The sequence below is a fragment of the Gopherus evgoodei genome, chromosome 8 (assembly GCF_007399415.2).
Source record: "Gopherus evgoodei ecotype Sinaloan lineage chromosome 8, rGopEvg1_v1.p, whole genome shotgun sequence".
Taxonomy (NCBI): Eukaryota; Metazoa; Chordata; order Testudines; family Testudinidae; genus Gopherus; species Gopherus evgoodei.
The window spans coordinates 34,465,093-34,481,145 of record NC_044329.1 but is presented as its reverse complement, the minus strand read 5'-3'; the positions used below and the strand labels follow the sequence as shown (position 1 = coordinate 34,481,145).

Below are 16,053 nucleotides of genomic sequence, written 5' to 3'. Positions count from 1 at the left end.
AGGGTGCATCTACACGGGGAGGGGGGGGAAAGACCCATGGCAGTGAGTATCAGAGCCCAGACCGACTGACGTGGGCTTGTGCTGCAGGGCTGAAAATAGCAGCGTAGAAACTCAGTCTGGAGCCCAGGTCTTGGAGCCCAGTGGATGGCGGGGAGATCTCGGAGACCAGGCTCCAACCCAAGGCCAAATGTCTACACTGCTATTTTGTAGCCCTGCAGCACCAGCCCAAGTCAGTTCACCTTTGCTCTGAGACAGACTGACTGACTGCCATGGGTTGTCTTACGGGTAGACGTACCCTCAGTTATTCTCTCCCAGTTTGTGGAGAACAATAAAGACTGCTTTACTCTGTAGACGCTGTGGTACTCTTCGGGTGTTATCACTGTCTTTCTGTGACTGACAGCCATCCAGGATCCAGAGTACCCTGCTGAGGGGGATTTGCCTGGGAGCGATTACTTCAAAGCGCTATCTACCCAGCTGCTTTCAGAGCACTAGCAGGAGCTCCACTAACCCAAATCTGTTGACAAGGGCTGGGAGGCTGCTCCTGCAGGTGCTCAAATGCTGTGTAGACATGTTTCAATACCTGTAAGGTTTGCAGGACAAAAGTCACTAAAAGCTGCTGTCCTGGCCAAAATCCAGTGGTTGCATCCCCCCTTGCTAAGGTTCCTGCAGTTTAAACCACGTACAATATTTTCCTTGCCTTCTGTCCAAGTCTCTTATATAGTGTTACACACTCTGACTTCATTTCCATAGTGGGGGAAGCCCTTCCTGAAGTACTGAGACTCCTTTGGGGTGGAAGACACTACTTAAATGTCAGTATCCTATTTATACTTTTCTAGCACCATGTGACCTTGCAGGGTTACATAACGCTTCCATGACTACTCTCACTCAAAGCTTTAACTGCAGGCTGACTTGAGCACAGGCGTACCAAAATCTGTGCCTGTGTATTGCACACAGTAATGTAGCTTTCTCCCTCTTTTACTATATCTTGCCCAGCTCCCCTTCACACCACTGCTGGGGTGGAATTTGACATTATTTGGAACTGTGCTCACACAGACAATGCTCAGGGAAATGTCAGATCTGTGATCAGAAGTAATGCCTCCCCTTGCACTGTAAAACATGCCCCTAGGGGAAAGATTTCCAGTTAATTATATGGTCTTCCTGTATGTTTCCTTGTGTCAAGGGAGTGTTCGTGGGCAGACAAGCTGGAGCAATGCTCACAGCTCCCCAGGAGCACAGTGCTCACCTGTGCAGAAAATGGCTGCCCACTAACACAGCTTGGGGTGCAGAGGAGCTGTGAACATCAGCTAAAATCTCAGTGGTGGAAGTGGGCCCCTTGGAGTGGAATTGAAAGCCGTGTGGGGTGTTTCAAACACCCAGCTGAGTTCCTATCCTGATACTTCAGCCATGGATCTGATGTATTCATCAGCGCATTGTTCTGAAAAGGTGGAGTGCAAAGTATCTGCTGAAACACCACATTAAATAAGGGTCTGGAGACATTGTTGCCTTTCATATGGCTTCATTTATTCTTTAATACACTAAACGAGATGAGGTGTGCCCCCTCCTTTCTGTTGATTTTCTAACCTGTCCCACAGTTCTGTGCTTACTATTGCATTTCAGTCCCTGGAGCTGTCCCCAGCTCTGGGGAGAATAAGCCTGGAATGTGCTGACTTGTGCCCAGCTGGGATAAGTGTTCCCCATTCTGCTCGAGCGGAATGTTGCTGCATTATTGCTGTGTGTGGTGAGCTAGGGGTCAGTGTAGGTGGGAGTGTTGAACTCTGGGAGGCTAGAGTTCTTCATCCCCTTCCTTGGGTGACTCGCTGCTGGCTCACTGGGTTGGAAACAGCACTCCAGAGGAGGGGACTGACTGTCTTTTGGCTTCCTAGATGATGTAGGTGTAGGGCGAATATGGGTGCACCTGAATCCACTCAACGGTGTGCTATGAGGAGCAAATGAAGGATGGGGGAAGCAGGAGCCAGTCATAGGGCCTGAAGCTTAGTCTCATCTGCCACTGGATGGCAGAAGTGACAGCTTGTTGGAGGACAAATAATGAGGGGTCCTTTCTCATATACATTTTCACTATACCATGGGGTGGACTGTGGCGGGAAGGCTGTGATAGCAGGAGTTCCCTACACATGGGCTATGTTCTGTCTCATTCAGGTGCAGCAGACTGGCAGGATCTGTTTGGCCGTTCTCCTAGCAAAGCAGTTAATCCAGATGAAGCTGTTGCTATTGGTGCTGCTATTCAAGGTGGTGTGTTAGCTGGTGATGTCACCGATGTGCTTGCTGCTGTGACGTGACCCTTTGTCCCTGGGAATCGAGACGCTGGGAGGTGTCTTCACGAAGCTCATCAATAGGAACACGACGATTCCAAGCCAAGAAGAGCCAGGTGAGGATTAAACATCTTGGTAAACTGTCTGCTTCTAATGGAGTTCCTGGGCTATTGTCTTGGGGACAGAACAATTGCAGGCTTCAGGTGCCCCATGTGTTCTATTTCTGCCCCATCCCTGCATTTAAGTCCCATGGGGACACTGTGATAAGTATGCTTTTTTCCCCCTATCCATGTTGCCCAGGAGGGTTGAAGTCATGCCACTCAGAGCTAGACACTTCACTCTGCTGCGTGTGGCAACATGACTGGAGGAGCACTGTTTGCCAGAGAGAGCAGCATGGGCATGATCCTAGGGTTGGAGAGGGAGAAGGTGGGACACCCAGCATGGGGAATAGGTATAGGGCATTGGAATTGAACACACAGTGAAGATCCAGCTGCTTTTAGTAGTGGTGATGTTCTAGCACTTTGGGCTCGGGACTAAGAGAGCGAGTTCTCACTGCAGCAAGGGCTGGGAAACCCTGTTAGGGCAGCCTTCTGCCCCAGAGAGAGAGAGGGATATGCCTTGTATTGCTCTCTAGTAAACCATCTGAGGCCGAGGGCTTCTTCAGCTTGGCTAATGAGGGTCCCTGCCATGTGCAGCCATTGGGGAGGAGAGCAGGGGTCTCAGAAGAGTCTCTTCTCCCTCTTCACCCCCATAAACCTAGACAGAATTCCAAGTGGAAGGAGAGGCTGAAATCCAACCCAAAATGAGGCAGATTAGTGAGTAACTTTTCTTTGTTGGGGCAGGGGTAGCTTTCAACCCAATAAACTCAACTTCCCTCCCCCTCTTTATAAGCATGTGGTGAGAAATCTCTTGAGCTTTTGTCTTGGGACAGAACTGGGCTGTGTCTGTGCTATGATGTTACTATCAACACATCATTCTGAAGAGAACTGGTGCGGAGACTTAATATAACTGAGCACAGCTGCACGGCCAAAACTGCCTTTGGTGGCCTGGAGTCATAGAGAATGCTCTTCCCCCTGTTGTGCAGGGATACTGACAAGATTGGGCTCCAGCGCTCATTTCCTTGTTCCTCTCTGACTCCCAGGCAAACACTTCGACTGCCTTTGTTGAAATCTTGCCCTGGTGCCTTCCAATATTTATCTTTTTGCCTTAAAATCTTGACTGTATTAAAAGGCTTGAGAAGCATGGAGGGATAATACACATTTAAAGTAGTTCTTTATCCCTTCAGCCTATCTTTCTAGTTTTTCATGCTGTTCCCTGTCCTTTAGTCTTTGTGTAGTAAGTAGGTCAATTCAGGGGTTGTAAGCTGTCAGATATTCTGTTTCTCTCCCCCTTCTACAGGTGTTTTCTACAGCAGCTGATGGGCAGACTCAAGTGGAGATTAAAGTATGCCAGGGCGAGGGAGAGAGATGGCTTCTGACAACAAGCTTCTTGGCCAGTTCACTTTGGTATGTTGCACTAAATGTTCATGACCGTAAACTACCTTCACTCAGTAAGTTCCAAGCCTCCTCCCATTTGTTTGACCTTAAACCCCCCCGCCCCCCCCCCCCCCCCCGAAAGTGGGGACTTTAACAGAACCAGTTGATCCAGGCTTCTAAATCAGTAGGCCTTACTGTCAGCCTGCCTTCAGTAGCCATACTATCTTAGAGGCATTGATTTTTGTACCCATGGAACTAGGATGTTAGAGCCTGTTACCAAATATAACTCACTATTTAGATCCCATGTTGCTTCACAGTTGTCCCTAGGCAGCCAGTAGCTGGCCGATCACCCCCTCCTTTCAAGTCCCTTTGGAGAAGCCTAGATTGTGTAGACAGCAGTTACCATGCCCAAGGGATATTGTTTATAGGACGTTGGCTGATTAGTTGACTATCTTCATACGTAATCAGCCTGTACAGGTATTTGTCCTCCTGATCCGTATGGACACTTGTGATTTAATTTCAAGAGTGGTCATGTTGAATAGGGCTGTACTGTATCGGGGCCTCCTCAAGCTTATATGGGTTCTTAAGAGGCCTCTTCCTGCTTGACAACTCTAATATTAAATCCAGTTCCTGGAAGGAGCCCTCCAGTAAGGCAGGACTTTGCATCTCCTGAAGCATGGTGAATATGTGGCCATTTAAACATAGTAGCCTCAAGCGGGGCCTGGCTCTCCCCAGAATAGACCCAAGTAATTAACTAAAGGAAATTGAACTTGCTGCCATGCATGGGATGGGCAGAGTGACTTACTGGCATTAAGTAATAAAACAGCATTTGCTCTTCTTGTGACATTTATGGCAGCTTCCCCAGCTTCTGCTGCTGCATTAAATTAGGTCTGTCCCATTAAGTCTGTCAGATACCACTAATTTGCCATGAGTTCTGACAGGCATATCCTGGGATCTGCTTTGAGGTTGTTTTAGTTGAATTGGCAGTTCATCAGGATAATATGCACAACACTAAAGGCTTGTAGACCAAACCCACATCTATTGGGGAACTAATGGCTAAGCACTTCTGGTTTCCAGGTTGGAATTCCTCCAGCTCCACGGGGCGTGCCCCAGATTGAGGTCACATTTGACATTGATGCTAATGGAATTGTTCACGTTTCAGCAAAGGATAAAGGGACAGGACGTGAACAGCAAAGTAAGTGCAGCTATCATTGGATCCCTTATAGTGAAGGGAAGGAAATGTATGGAATTATGCTTGGCTACTCTGTATGTAACCTCTGAGTGTGTGAACCCCAATAGGTGCTAGATGTCTCAAACTAGATGTGACCCCTGCCCCCCCAAAAGCTTACAGTCTAGAGTCAGACATGGCATAGCAGGTGAGGGTGATAGGCAGACAAATGGAGGGAAGGGGAGAGGTAGGACAACTTGTATTTGTTACAAGTTATCCAGGAGGCATGGTATCAGCTCCAGTGTGTTAAACCTTCAGCACCAGGACTGGGAGCAGGAGCCCACACACCAGGTTGCAGTGCCACCTAATGGCCCAATCACCTCTCCATCATGGAAGCAGGGGCGGAGCTCCACCCTTTACTACCAGTCTCTGGTTGCTGTCTTAACATTTGCTCTCTCCTCCCACTGCCAATCTAATTGTGGTCAGTCCCTGAGTTGGGGCACACTCATGCCAGTGGGAGGCATATCTAGAGCTGGGGTTGTAACGGCAGAGCCCTTTCCCTGCCGCTGTATGGGGCATTGGGACCCTGGACTGGTTCTCCCCCCCAGACTCTGCCTCCCCCAGGGACACAGACTCCACCCATGTGCCAGGCTCCCCATCAGCTCTGGTCTCCAGCTCTGGTAGCATTCTCCTTACTAGCAAAGGTGTGCCTTGCCCCTGCTGCTGTTGTCTCTCAGCTCTCAAACAGCCAGCCAGTGGGAAGCAGTAATGGCATAGGGCACAGTCAGAGCATGTGGTGATCGGGGAGCAGAGTGGTATGAGGCAGCAGTGGTGACTTCAGTGGGGGGGGGGGGTGAGAAAAGGCACCCTTCTATAAAGTGGCTCATTCATTCACTTTTATTTCTGCATGGACTGCCAAAGGCTGTTGTGACCCTCGTCTGCTACTACCTTAAAGTTGCCCAACTTCCATTTAAAATGAGCCCTGTACATGAGCAGCCCCTGTTGAGACTCATCGCTGGTGGGAAATAGGACCAGCTTTTAAGTCCTCACTTCAGCAGATGAAGTTGCATTGAAAGCAGCCTGACTGTCTCTCACTCTGTGCAATGCAGTGATGTTGGCAGAAAAGAAGTCCCCTTATAGTGATAGGTGAGCAGCTGTGTCATGCCCCTTTCTACCTCCAAGAGGCAGAGCTACCTACCCACAGAGGCACTTGGGGCAGAGACTGTTCTGTTCTTCCATTGGTTGGGAGAAGGGAGGGGGCTGAGCAGGGAGGTAGGTGACTGGGAACCCTGGACCAGGTAGGAGCTCGTTTTCACTTGCCTGCTGTGCTATGTTCCTTGGCACACTGTCCATCTGAGAAACTAGTGTCATATTGCTAATAGTCCTAGCAGCTTATTGTCTAGTCATGGGACAGCATCAGTGTGCCAAGCTCTGTTAGGGGGGAGGAGGTTAATTAGCAAGACACCTGGCGTGAAGAGTGCATCTGATCAGAGAAGCACAGTACTAAGAATGTACTTATTCCTAGCTACTCTGCCACAAAAATTTGAAAACCCAGGTGCTTAAGGCAGATTCCCCTGATAACCAGCTGATTCTGGTAGCCTAGAAACAACATCTTGAAACTGCAGGGAGTTTGGGGACTTGAAGCTGTTGTCACTGTGTTTACTTAATAACACAATCAAATATTAGAGGCAATATTGCCTCCACAGTTACTGTTGTAAACATGTCGCACTGTTTTAGACCCCTAGAACTTTGGCTTGGAAAGCTTCTTTACCCTGGATTGCTGGATTTTTACAAAGCTTGAAGAAAAATTGTCATTATTTGACACTTATTTTCGTATCATGATAATTTGTTGACTCCAGTTTTTCTACTTCATTCAAAAATGGCGTTTGCCTCTTCATTCCAGAGTTATGGAATTCCTTGATAAATTTGCAGGTTATAGCTGAAGAAAACATAATTAGAAACGTGCTTTAATGATCTTAGTGAATATTTTTGGGTTCAGTCCTGTTGCTGTTGTTGACAACAAAAAACACCTTATCAACACTAAATTCATTTGGAGCAGGCGCATGCACTGTTTGTTGCCTTGTATTAGCTGGTTACAGGTGTTCAACAGATTAGTATAGATACCTCCCCTTGGATATGGGGGACCAAGGTTCTCGGCCTAGCCTTTAGCTAGCTATCTGTAGCGTATAACACCGGTTGCAGCCATGATCCCATTGTAAACCTCTGACTCGTTAATCCCCTGTCTAACTTTGAAATAGACCTGTGCTATTAGGTTTTTAGGGTTTAGGCTCACTGTCACCTAGAATACTCTGAAAAATTAAGTGCTTACTGAGATGAAGACCTAAAGTTGGTTCCCTTCCTGAAGTGTTGTAAATGTCCAATGACATCTGTCCCTTGCTTTCCAATGAAATTGCATTACGCCACCCCACTTGAAATGCAGATTGCAACGTTGGCTCAAACAAGGCAGTTTTCACAGGGCAGCAGTAGGAAAAAATAAGTTGGCTTTATTTGAAAGCTAGCTACAGCTCTATCACTGAAGGAAATAGAGGGAGAGCATGGCTGGAAACAGTCTGGAAGCCAGGTTCTGAATTGCTCTGGGCTGCTCTCCAAAAGTGAAAGGAAACTCCATGACCTGATAAAGACTCCTCCTGCATTCTGAGCCAGAATGCCCGCTTGGCCTGAGGGCCTTATACACAGGCTCACTTTCCACATGGAGTAACTGAAGAACAGTGTGAAGTGACTTGCAGATAGTTACAAAGGAAGTATCTAGCACGGCTGGGAACAGAGCCTTTATCTGAGTTGCCATTATACCAAGCCTCTCCAAGTGCAGTTCTGTCCTTGTACTTTCTATTAGGTCTCCTTAGATAGGTGCACTAACTAGAATAATACAGACTACTAGCAGCTTTGTAAGGAACTGCAGCCGTTCAGCATTGTTACTTTGAAGGTGTACAAGGATTGTTTTCTGAGCCCAAGAGTTGAATGCTCGCATGAGAGCAGAGAGGTGGTAAATGCGTCACTAGGAATGAATGTCATTGGAGATCAACACTTTTCTCTTATCGGATCTCTTAGTTTATTCTAAGCATTTTCTAAGGCAGTGGCTTTCAAACTGTGGGTCGTGACCCAATTTTGGAATGGACGGTACTGGGTTGCGATGGCTCTGGTCAGTCCTGCCGACCGGGCTGTTAAGCCCTGTCAGCGGTGCTGCCCAGCTAAGGCAGGCTGTTCCGACACCGCACTGTGCCCCAGAAGCAGCCAGCAGCAGGTCGGAGCTTCTAGGCGGGGGGAGCGACGGGGCTCCGAGCACTGCCCCCACCCCTAGCATTGGCTCCACCATGGCCAATGGAAGCTGGTGGAGGGTGCTATGAGCAAGAGCTGCTTGCGCACGCCTCCACTTAGGAGCAAGACCTACTGCTGGCCACTTCTGGGGCACAGCATGGTCCATGGTGCCAGGACAGGCAGAAAGTCTGCCTCTGCACCTCAGCTGTGCCACTGACTGGGAGGCACTGACGGTAAGCCTGTGCCCCAAGCCCGTTCCTCAGCCCCCCACACCCAGAGCCCTTTCCCGCACTCCAAACCCCTCATCCCCAGCGCAGTGCTCTGATCCCCTCCTATACCCCAACCTCCTGCCCCAGCCCTGAGTCCCCCAAACTCAGAGCCCCCTCCTGCACTCCTTACCCTTGGCCCCATCCCAGAGCTTGCACCCAGAGCCCCCTCCCACACCCCAAACCCCTCATCCCCAGCTCCATTGGCTCACGGGCGTCAACAACTTTCTTCAACTGGGTCATCAGAAAACAAAAATTGAAAACCCCTGCTCTAAGGTGTCACTATTGCACTGTGTCAAATACATGCCTTGTGCTAGTGGCTCATTAGTACAAGGAAACGATCCCTGGCAACATAGGCTAGCTAATGTGGCTGAAGCATTAATGTAGGCGTGCTCTCTCTTCAAAAGACATGATTATTTGGATCTCTGCTGTAGGGAATGAGATTAAAATGCAAAACAGCTTTTTTTAAATACTATATTTTCTAACATAGTTGTGATCCAGTCTTCTGGTGGCCTCAGCAAAGATGACATTGAGAACATGGTGAAGAATGCAGAGAAATATGCAGAAGAAGATAGGCGAAGAAAGGTAACTTGATGGTGGTCATTGTGGTCTCATCTAATGGGTTACTAGTTTACCAGTCAAAAATCTCCATTCCATATTATGAAACTGCCCTCTACTCAGAAGACTTCTGGCTTGACATATAAGGGCCAGATTAAGAGATCATAGGTCGTTGTTCTCAAGCCTATATTTGCATGTGCAATGACTGCAATTGCATGTGCAAATGGGTTTGTAGATGCCTAGATAACCACTTGTCCCCTGTTACCAGATTTCTACATGCAGTTGGCTTTAACTGCAAGAAAATATAAGCATATAAATACCCAGCTCGTTTACCTCGGTTCAGTAGTTGACCTTACGTTTACAAACTAAGTATTTTAAAATTCTTTTCTAAAGAATTAAAGGGACGTGGTTGTGTTTATAAATAGACAAATTCCCCTACCTGTTACTATATGTGAATGAAACTTTAAAATCTGGTTGAATCTACTTTTCACAATGGATGCTGTTGAATGTTTACATTTAATTCATCTTGGATATTGAAGCTAGATCTACCACTTTCACTTCCAGTTTCTCATGGAACAGTGCAATGCTGCATCGGTAGGTGCAAACATAGCAGGGAGCTGTTTAAACCGTTTTCACTGAACTCATTGAAATAATTTTTTAATTTTTACGAAACCAAAATGTTGGTCCTAACCCTCATGACACACTACCCTTTAATAGGCAATTGCAGTGCACATGTTAAAAGCCTGGTCTCCAGCATCTTGGGTGCCAGATCTCATCTGCGTTTTGGTATGCCTCCGTGCACATGAGATCACCATTCCCTCAGGGAATATCTGGCCAGAGTCCACATTGACTTAGTCAAAAAGGAGTGACACTTTCTGCACTCAAGTGATCCAGTCTATAATATTCATAAGGTTAATGGTTGGGACTAATTAATTTAATGAGAGTAAACTATAATGAATTGCACTACTAAATATAGAACATTGATTTAAGCAGATACTGTAGGATATGGCACTAGCATATGCTTACAGACCGCAGAAATTGACACTGTAGATGCTTTACACTGCTCTCATCTCTACAGAACTAGTGACCTTGTTTTGGCAACACTTTTAAATCTTTGATCCTCAGAAGGGTGAAGTTCTGGTATAGACGAAAGAGCAGAATATTGGAGTAGCTTTCTGTGAAAGGAGCTGAGTTTTCTTAGGAGGTGTTGTAGCTTTTTCTTCTCTGCTTCATACCTCTTTTGAAAACCCTGAGATTCTGACTGCTTGGCGTTTGGAAGTTACATGTGCAAAATACACTATTGAGAGGTGCCAGCTACTTGCATAACTGTCTGTTTTCATGTATTGTCCGTCGGGCAGACTTTGTGGATATATAGGGCTTGTGTGGAGTGTTCTGAACATTCCCACCCCATCTCTTTGTCTTGTCACTGTTCGTGTTCCTAACCCACTGAACTAGTGTTGGTGGTTTCAAGTGCCCAAATGACAACTGTGAAATGGGGAGGAGACACCCCTCCACAGATTGGGTGCGCCACAGACAGTACAGGTTTTCCCGTGCTGCCTGCTGACATGCTTAAACCGTGATCTGGAGTGACTCACTCACGGATGAGGGCAGTTCATTCCCTGGTTCCCATTTTTAACTCTTGGCTTCTGTAGGGTGTACCAGCTCAGGTGCCTGGGGTGGTGGTGGTTTGAGTTAGGTGCTGTGAACTTTGAACCACTGACGAGGATCAATAGAAAATAAAGGAAGGTGGGGTGTGTGTGTGTGTGTGTTTGTTTTTGGCTAACAACTCTATTGCACCTCACCCTTCTGAGGATCACATTATTCTTGTGGGGTATTCCTCCAAAAAGGTGGAACATCCAGCCCTGCTCTATTTGAGACTGCCATCAGTGCAATAGTTCATGTCGCCACATGGATTAACGCACTTGAGGAATGGCCCACGTGGTTCATCTGCCTGTAGTAAGGCAGCACTGCAGCAGGCCCCATGCTGATTATCTTTGCAACCAGGAAAGCTAGTAGAGATTGGCATTTCTTGACCAGCAAACCTGATATGCAAAAATAATTTAAATATTGAAGAAAGCATAGGGGATACCAGAAATCTGAAGGACCCCCGAATTCACAGAAGGCATGATGCTCCACACTGCTTCTAGTACCCTGTCAGCTGAGAAACTCCGTAGTTGGGTCTGAAAGCTGAGGCTCCAGGTGTTTTGCCCAATATACTGAAACAAAAACCATTTTGCCTTCCTTATTGGTGTTACTGACACACGGGAAAATCCATGCACAGCAAATGCCATGTGCTTGGCCTTGCCATCTGGGAACACAGCTGGGAATTTCCCTGGGGTATGAGGGTTGAGATGGCTCACTTGGATTTCCAAACACAGATTCATCTGTAAATGACTTGTTTCCTTACAGTGGGGGAAGGAAGTTGGTTAAGTCTTGTCTGAGTTCTATCCATTGCCATTCCACTAAGCCATACAGTTCTGTGCCACTCGCATCTGTTTACACTGTAACTGAGTTGTGTAGATCTGACTGTTATATTGCATGGACCCTTACCCAGTTGTCAATTTGCCCAGGAACGTGTTGAAGCTGTGAACATGGCAGAAGGGATTATCCATGATACAGAATCTAAGATGGAGGAGTTTAAGGATCAGCTGCCAGCAGATGAGGTGGGTATTTTCTGATGCCTTTGTTAAAGGAGCCAGAGTTCCCTACAGTATCTTCCCTCTCAGTTGAAGCACTGGTTAGCACGTAACCTCCCAGGGATTCTTAATTGTTTAAAATAGCATGTGGCTGAAACTTGCTAGAGAAGCTGACTTCCAGAATACATGAAGGATTCTTAACAGTGGAAGGCAGGCACAGTCCATGGCTGCTTTTTGTCCCACTTGGATGGTGGAGGTGGTTGGCTGTGTGGGAGGACATTTTATTGTAGCAGAGAATTTGTTTCAAACCCTGAGTCGCAAATGTTAATAAGGTGTAGGTGGCCTATGAAGATGTTAATGTGAAAGGCTTTTCAATTAATCATACCCTTGATCTGACTCCATAGAAAGGTTTGCAATGGCTGATTTCAGAGGGAATTTTTTTCTTCAAAGACACTGAATGTATGAAACAAGTTTTCTTTGTAAGTCAATAAGTATTAAGTGAAGGCTTCCATGCTGTTCTGAGTGTCTCAGAACAGTGGGTGAACTTTGCAAGTACAGCACCCAGGAACTTGGGAGCAGCTTAAATGGTTTTGACTTCGTTTCCTTCCTTTACCTGGAGTGGGTCAAATGCTTAGTGTCAGAGGGGTTTTAAAACTGTTCAGTGACTGCTTCATCTCTGCATTATTCTTCATTTCAAAAGTTATGTTTAAAAATGAGTTCACAAGCTGCAAAAGTATTAAAGCATCCACTTCAAACAAGTAATTTGTGGTTTTAGGAAGGGCCGAGGCGGGAGATACTTGGCAAGTACCCTTAGATTAGCTTAGATAAAGATTCAGTGGCTCTACCCAGATCACTGTTGGGCTTCTTTTTAAAACACGGGTGTGGACACACCAGGTGCTCTTGTAGCCCAGTGAGAGGGTAGAACTTGTTCTCTGGCCTAGCAGGGGCTGGGAAGACAAGAGACTAAATACTTAGCCTCTGAAGGGAAGTTGTATGGGAAACATGTCTAACCCCCTCGCTTTGTGGGAGACCAGAGGGGCAGTGTTAATGGGCCCTGGAAGGATCATGGCCTGCTTGGAGGAGGAAAATCTGAGGCTTCAAGAACATAATATTCCTTCCAACCTGTGGGCCTAAAAGTAAAGGACTGGCAGTGCCTGCCCACATTCTGCCTCTAGACCTGGCTGAGTGAGTGTCCCACGCCCTCGCAGCTCTGTCAATGCAGCTGTCCCATAGTAACCTCACATCGCCAGTCCTGCCCTCTTGAGCACACTCCCGGTCTGACGAAGAAGTGCCAGATTGTGTGGAGGGTTTGACAGATGGCAGCAGAGACTGGGACGAGACCATATTGTTTGCATCCCCACTCCTCCCACACAAAACAAAGGGAGGAGACTCTTTGGGGCTTCGTGCATTGAACACTCTTTGTGGCTCTTTCTTGTGGAATTTTAAAGATGGAGAGATGAAGAGCAGCTTTTTCTGCTCCCCTTGACTCTGTGGTGGCAATAAGTCACTAGAGGTATCGGTGAGGCCCGCTCTCAGCCAAAGGGGGCGGTTCTGTTTCCGTGGCCCTTTTAAGTTCTTGGCTTAACAAGGTAACCAGTTGGTGCCAGCTGTGGTGTGTTCAGTGATGTGGATACGTGCCTGTTCGGAACTGGACAAGCTACTAGACACTGCAGACTTTTAATTTGAGACTTAAGTCCACTCCTTTTGGCAAAAGCTGAGAGGGGGCCATAGAAGTGAAGGGCAGGGCTCAGTTTTAATGAAACTAAGTGCAATGTAATTATTGTTTGTAACTTGTTTACAGTGCAACAAACTGAGGGAAGAGATTGCAAAAATGAGAGAGCTGCTGGCTCGTAAAGATGCTGAAACGGGAGAAAACATCAGACAAGCAGCATCCAGCCTACAGCAGGCGTCCCTCAAACTCTTTGAAATGGCATACAAAAAGGTGTGTGTGCAGGGCTTGTACAGGGAGAGGGAGCTGGTCCAAATAAAGCCTTAGAGGATTGTCCATGCCTGGGTAGCTTGAAGCCACAGGTCAACTACCCTAAATAGCAGCAGTTGCACTAGTGATGTCTTATCTGGTGCAGTGTCTTGAACTGTCCAGCCAATCAAGGAAGTTCTGAAGTCTGATCCTCGATATTATGCAGCATTTTGTTTGTGCTGCTGATCTGTCCCACGGATTACGTATAACTTTTAATACCTTGTAGAAACAGTCATTACAAAGCTCTTGATCGGTGACAAGCAATACTTGAGACTGTTTTTATACATAAAGATAAATGGGCCTCAGGCAAACCTCCTAGCAGAAGTATCAGTGTAGATCTTTCAGTGAGCATAGAAAGGGTACTGCGTCCAGATACTCAAATGCAGTTATTAAAAACCATTAAATGATGGTAAATGTTGTTTAAACTTTTGTGCATAGTCACTGGCTGCAAGAGACTCATCATGGACTTCCTGACTGCTCTGTCTAAAATGGTCAGCCAGGGCCAGATTGTTAATGGTATTTAGGCCCTAATGAGTTATTCAGAAGCACTGAGGTGCCTAACTCCCATTGGTTTCAGTGGGTGTTAGGTGCCTAGGTGCTTTTGAAATTCCCACTAGGCGCCTAAATACCTTCAATAATTTGGCCTTTAGGGTTTCTTTCAATGTGAGAATAATCTTGTGATCAGTCTAGAAGAAACCTGGGCAGCTGTTTCCACGCTCTCAGGATATCTCTGTGGGAGTAGCGTACTGTAACTAACAGATGGTGTCTTTTACAGATGGCTTCGGAGAGAGAGGGTTCTGGTGGAAGTTCTGGGGACCAGAAGGAAGAGAAACAGTAGAATGTCACTCTTGTGCAGAGACTGCAGCAGGAAGAAGGTGAAAATTCTGAAGCTTGGGAGTGAAGGGACCTTCCTGAGCAGAAATGGGCAGAATTCAGTCTTACTGTGTTTTTGCAGTATTCTATATATAATTTCTTTAATGTATAAATTTAGTGTTGTGTCCACTAGATGAATCATCATTTCATGAAAGTTAATTCATGCTAGACAAGTTCTAAATATCAGCCCTGTGGTATTTTCAACTGAGCGCCATGGGGATTCACTCATAATTTACTGCTAACATTTGACGAAGTGGTATACTATATTTGTTTAAAGGTTCGAAACCATGTCACAAATTTTGGGGTGGGAATGGGAGTCCTGGTGTATCCTCTTTGTGGAGCCAAGTTCCTGTGAACTGATTTGTAACCGGTCCTGGGTTCAGCAGTTGCAGGGCCAGCTACGTTGCTAGAGAACATTAAATCTGCAGCTAGCTTAGTATTCTTGTACTGAAGGAGAACGGGTTACTTTAATTTGTCTGTAACTTGATTCCTTTTAAATAAGGCCACATTGAAGTTATGTGCATTGCTTATCTAAGCTTTCTGCTCCATAACATGTCTGTTCTCTGCATATGGTAAAACAATTTCCCTGATAATAAAATTGTTCTTATTGGATGTATTCTGGATTTTTTTAAAATAAAAATGGAAAAGTGTCCACTTTCTCGAGTTTTTGGCTAGTTGCATCCTGGTGAGGTGGCATTTGTTGGTAGACCCACTGCTGGCACAAAGAATGTGAGCAAACTGGCAACCTGAAAGCCATCTCTTTTTGAAGTAAACTAGCTTCATTAATGCTTTGGTCCTAGTTACATTCAGAAAGGTTCTTCCTGCTTTTCTCTTGCTTAGTGCTTGCATGCTTCTCTTGGAACATAGAAATTGTCCTGCTGGCTCAGACCAGTGCTTTATCTAGTCAGTATCCTGGTTGGAGCCAGAAGAAACTGTGCATTATGGGGCTTTTCGCACTTACAGAAGTTTCTTCCAGGCAGTCAGCTGGCTGTTGCTATGAAGAATGAGGGTTTATACCCATCAGCACTACACTTACAGCACAGACTTAATTGGATGTGACTGATTGTCCATATAAATGTCTCCTCATCTGGGCTTGGTGCAGTTCTTGGAATTGTACAAAGAATGGAGGACACTTCATACCTAGTGCAAAGTGAAGTAATGGAGAAGCCTTTATCTATTGAAACATGGTCAAAAGTCCAGTTTCTATGAACAGGCAAGACAGTGTATTGGTTGCCTCCTGACTACCACAGTCTGTGCAAATTAATACTTTAACTCCCCCCAAAGTACAGATTACCCATCCCAACCTCTCCATTCCTAAATGTCTTCCTTCCCCCTTCCCAAGTGCCCAGCAGTGATTTCGCTTCTGTGATAAATCTAATTCCTCCTCTCATCCCAATAGCAAAACCTTCCCATTCCCTGCCACCTCCAACATCTGTCAGTACTGACCCCAACAAGCATGTTGTCTTGATAGTCTTCCCCCAAAATTGCCCTCTGCTCTGCTTTTAAGCCTGAGCTTTCACTCCTTAAACTTCCCACTCTCTCAGCTGTAGCTT

At 46.3% G+C, this 16,053-nt stretch overlaps 1 protein-coding gene and 1 non-coding gene across 2 annotated transcripts in view; both read left to right on the top strand.

The window, feature by feature from the left end:
• Nucleotides 1-15,152, top strand: part of HSPA9 (heat shock protein family A (Hsp70) member 9) — a 31,021-nt gene extending 15,869 nt beyond the window's left edge. The window contains 11 exon segments of the mRNA XM_030571819.1: nucleotides 2,158-2,167; nucleotides 2,170-2,279; nucleotides 2,281-2,373; nucleotides 2,375-2,386; nucleotides 3,669-3,728; nucleotides 3,731-3,775; nucleotides 4,823-4,940; nucleotides 8,946-9,040; nucleotides 11,584-11,676; nucleotides 13,451-13,591; nucleotides 14,403-15,152. Coding sequence (XP_030427679.1) covers nucleotides 2,158-2,167; nucleotides 2,170-2,279; nucleotides 2,281-2,373; nucleotides 2,375-2,386; nucleotides 3,669-3,728; nucleotides 3,731-3,775; nucleotides 4,823-4,940; nucleotides 8,946-9,040; nucleotides 11,584-11,676; nucleotides 13,451-13,591; nucleotides 14,403-14,465 — 840 coding nt within the window. The 3' untranslated portion in view covers nucleotides 14,466-15,152.
• LOC115656920 lies at nucleotides 3,217-3,287 on the top strand. The gene has a single exon (XR_004001794.1). It is a non-coding gene; the product is annotated as a small nucleolar RNA SNORD63 (small nucleolar RNA).
• Nucleotides 15,153-16,053: the final 901 nt, after the last annotated feature.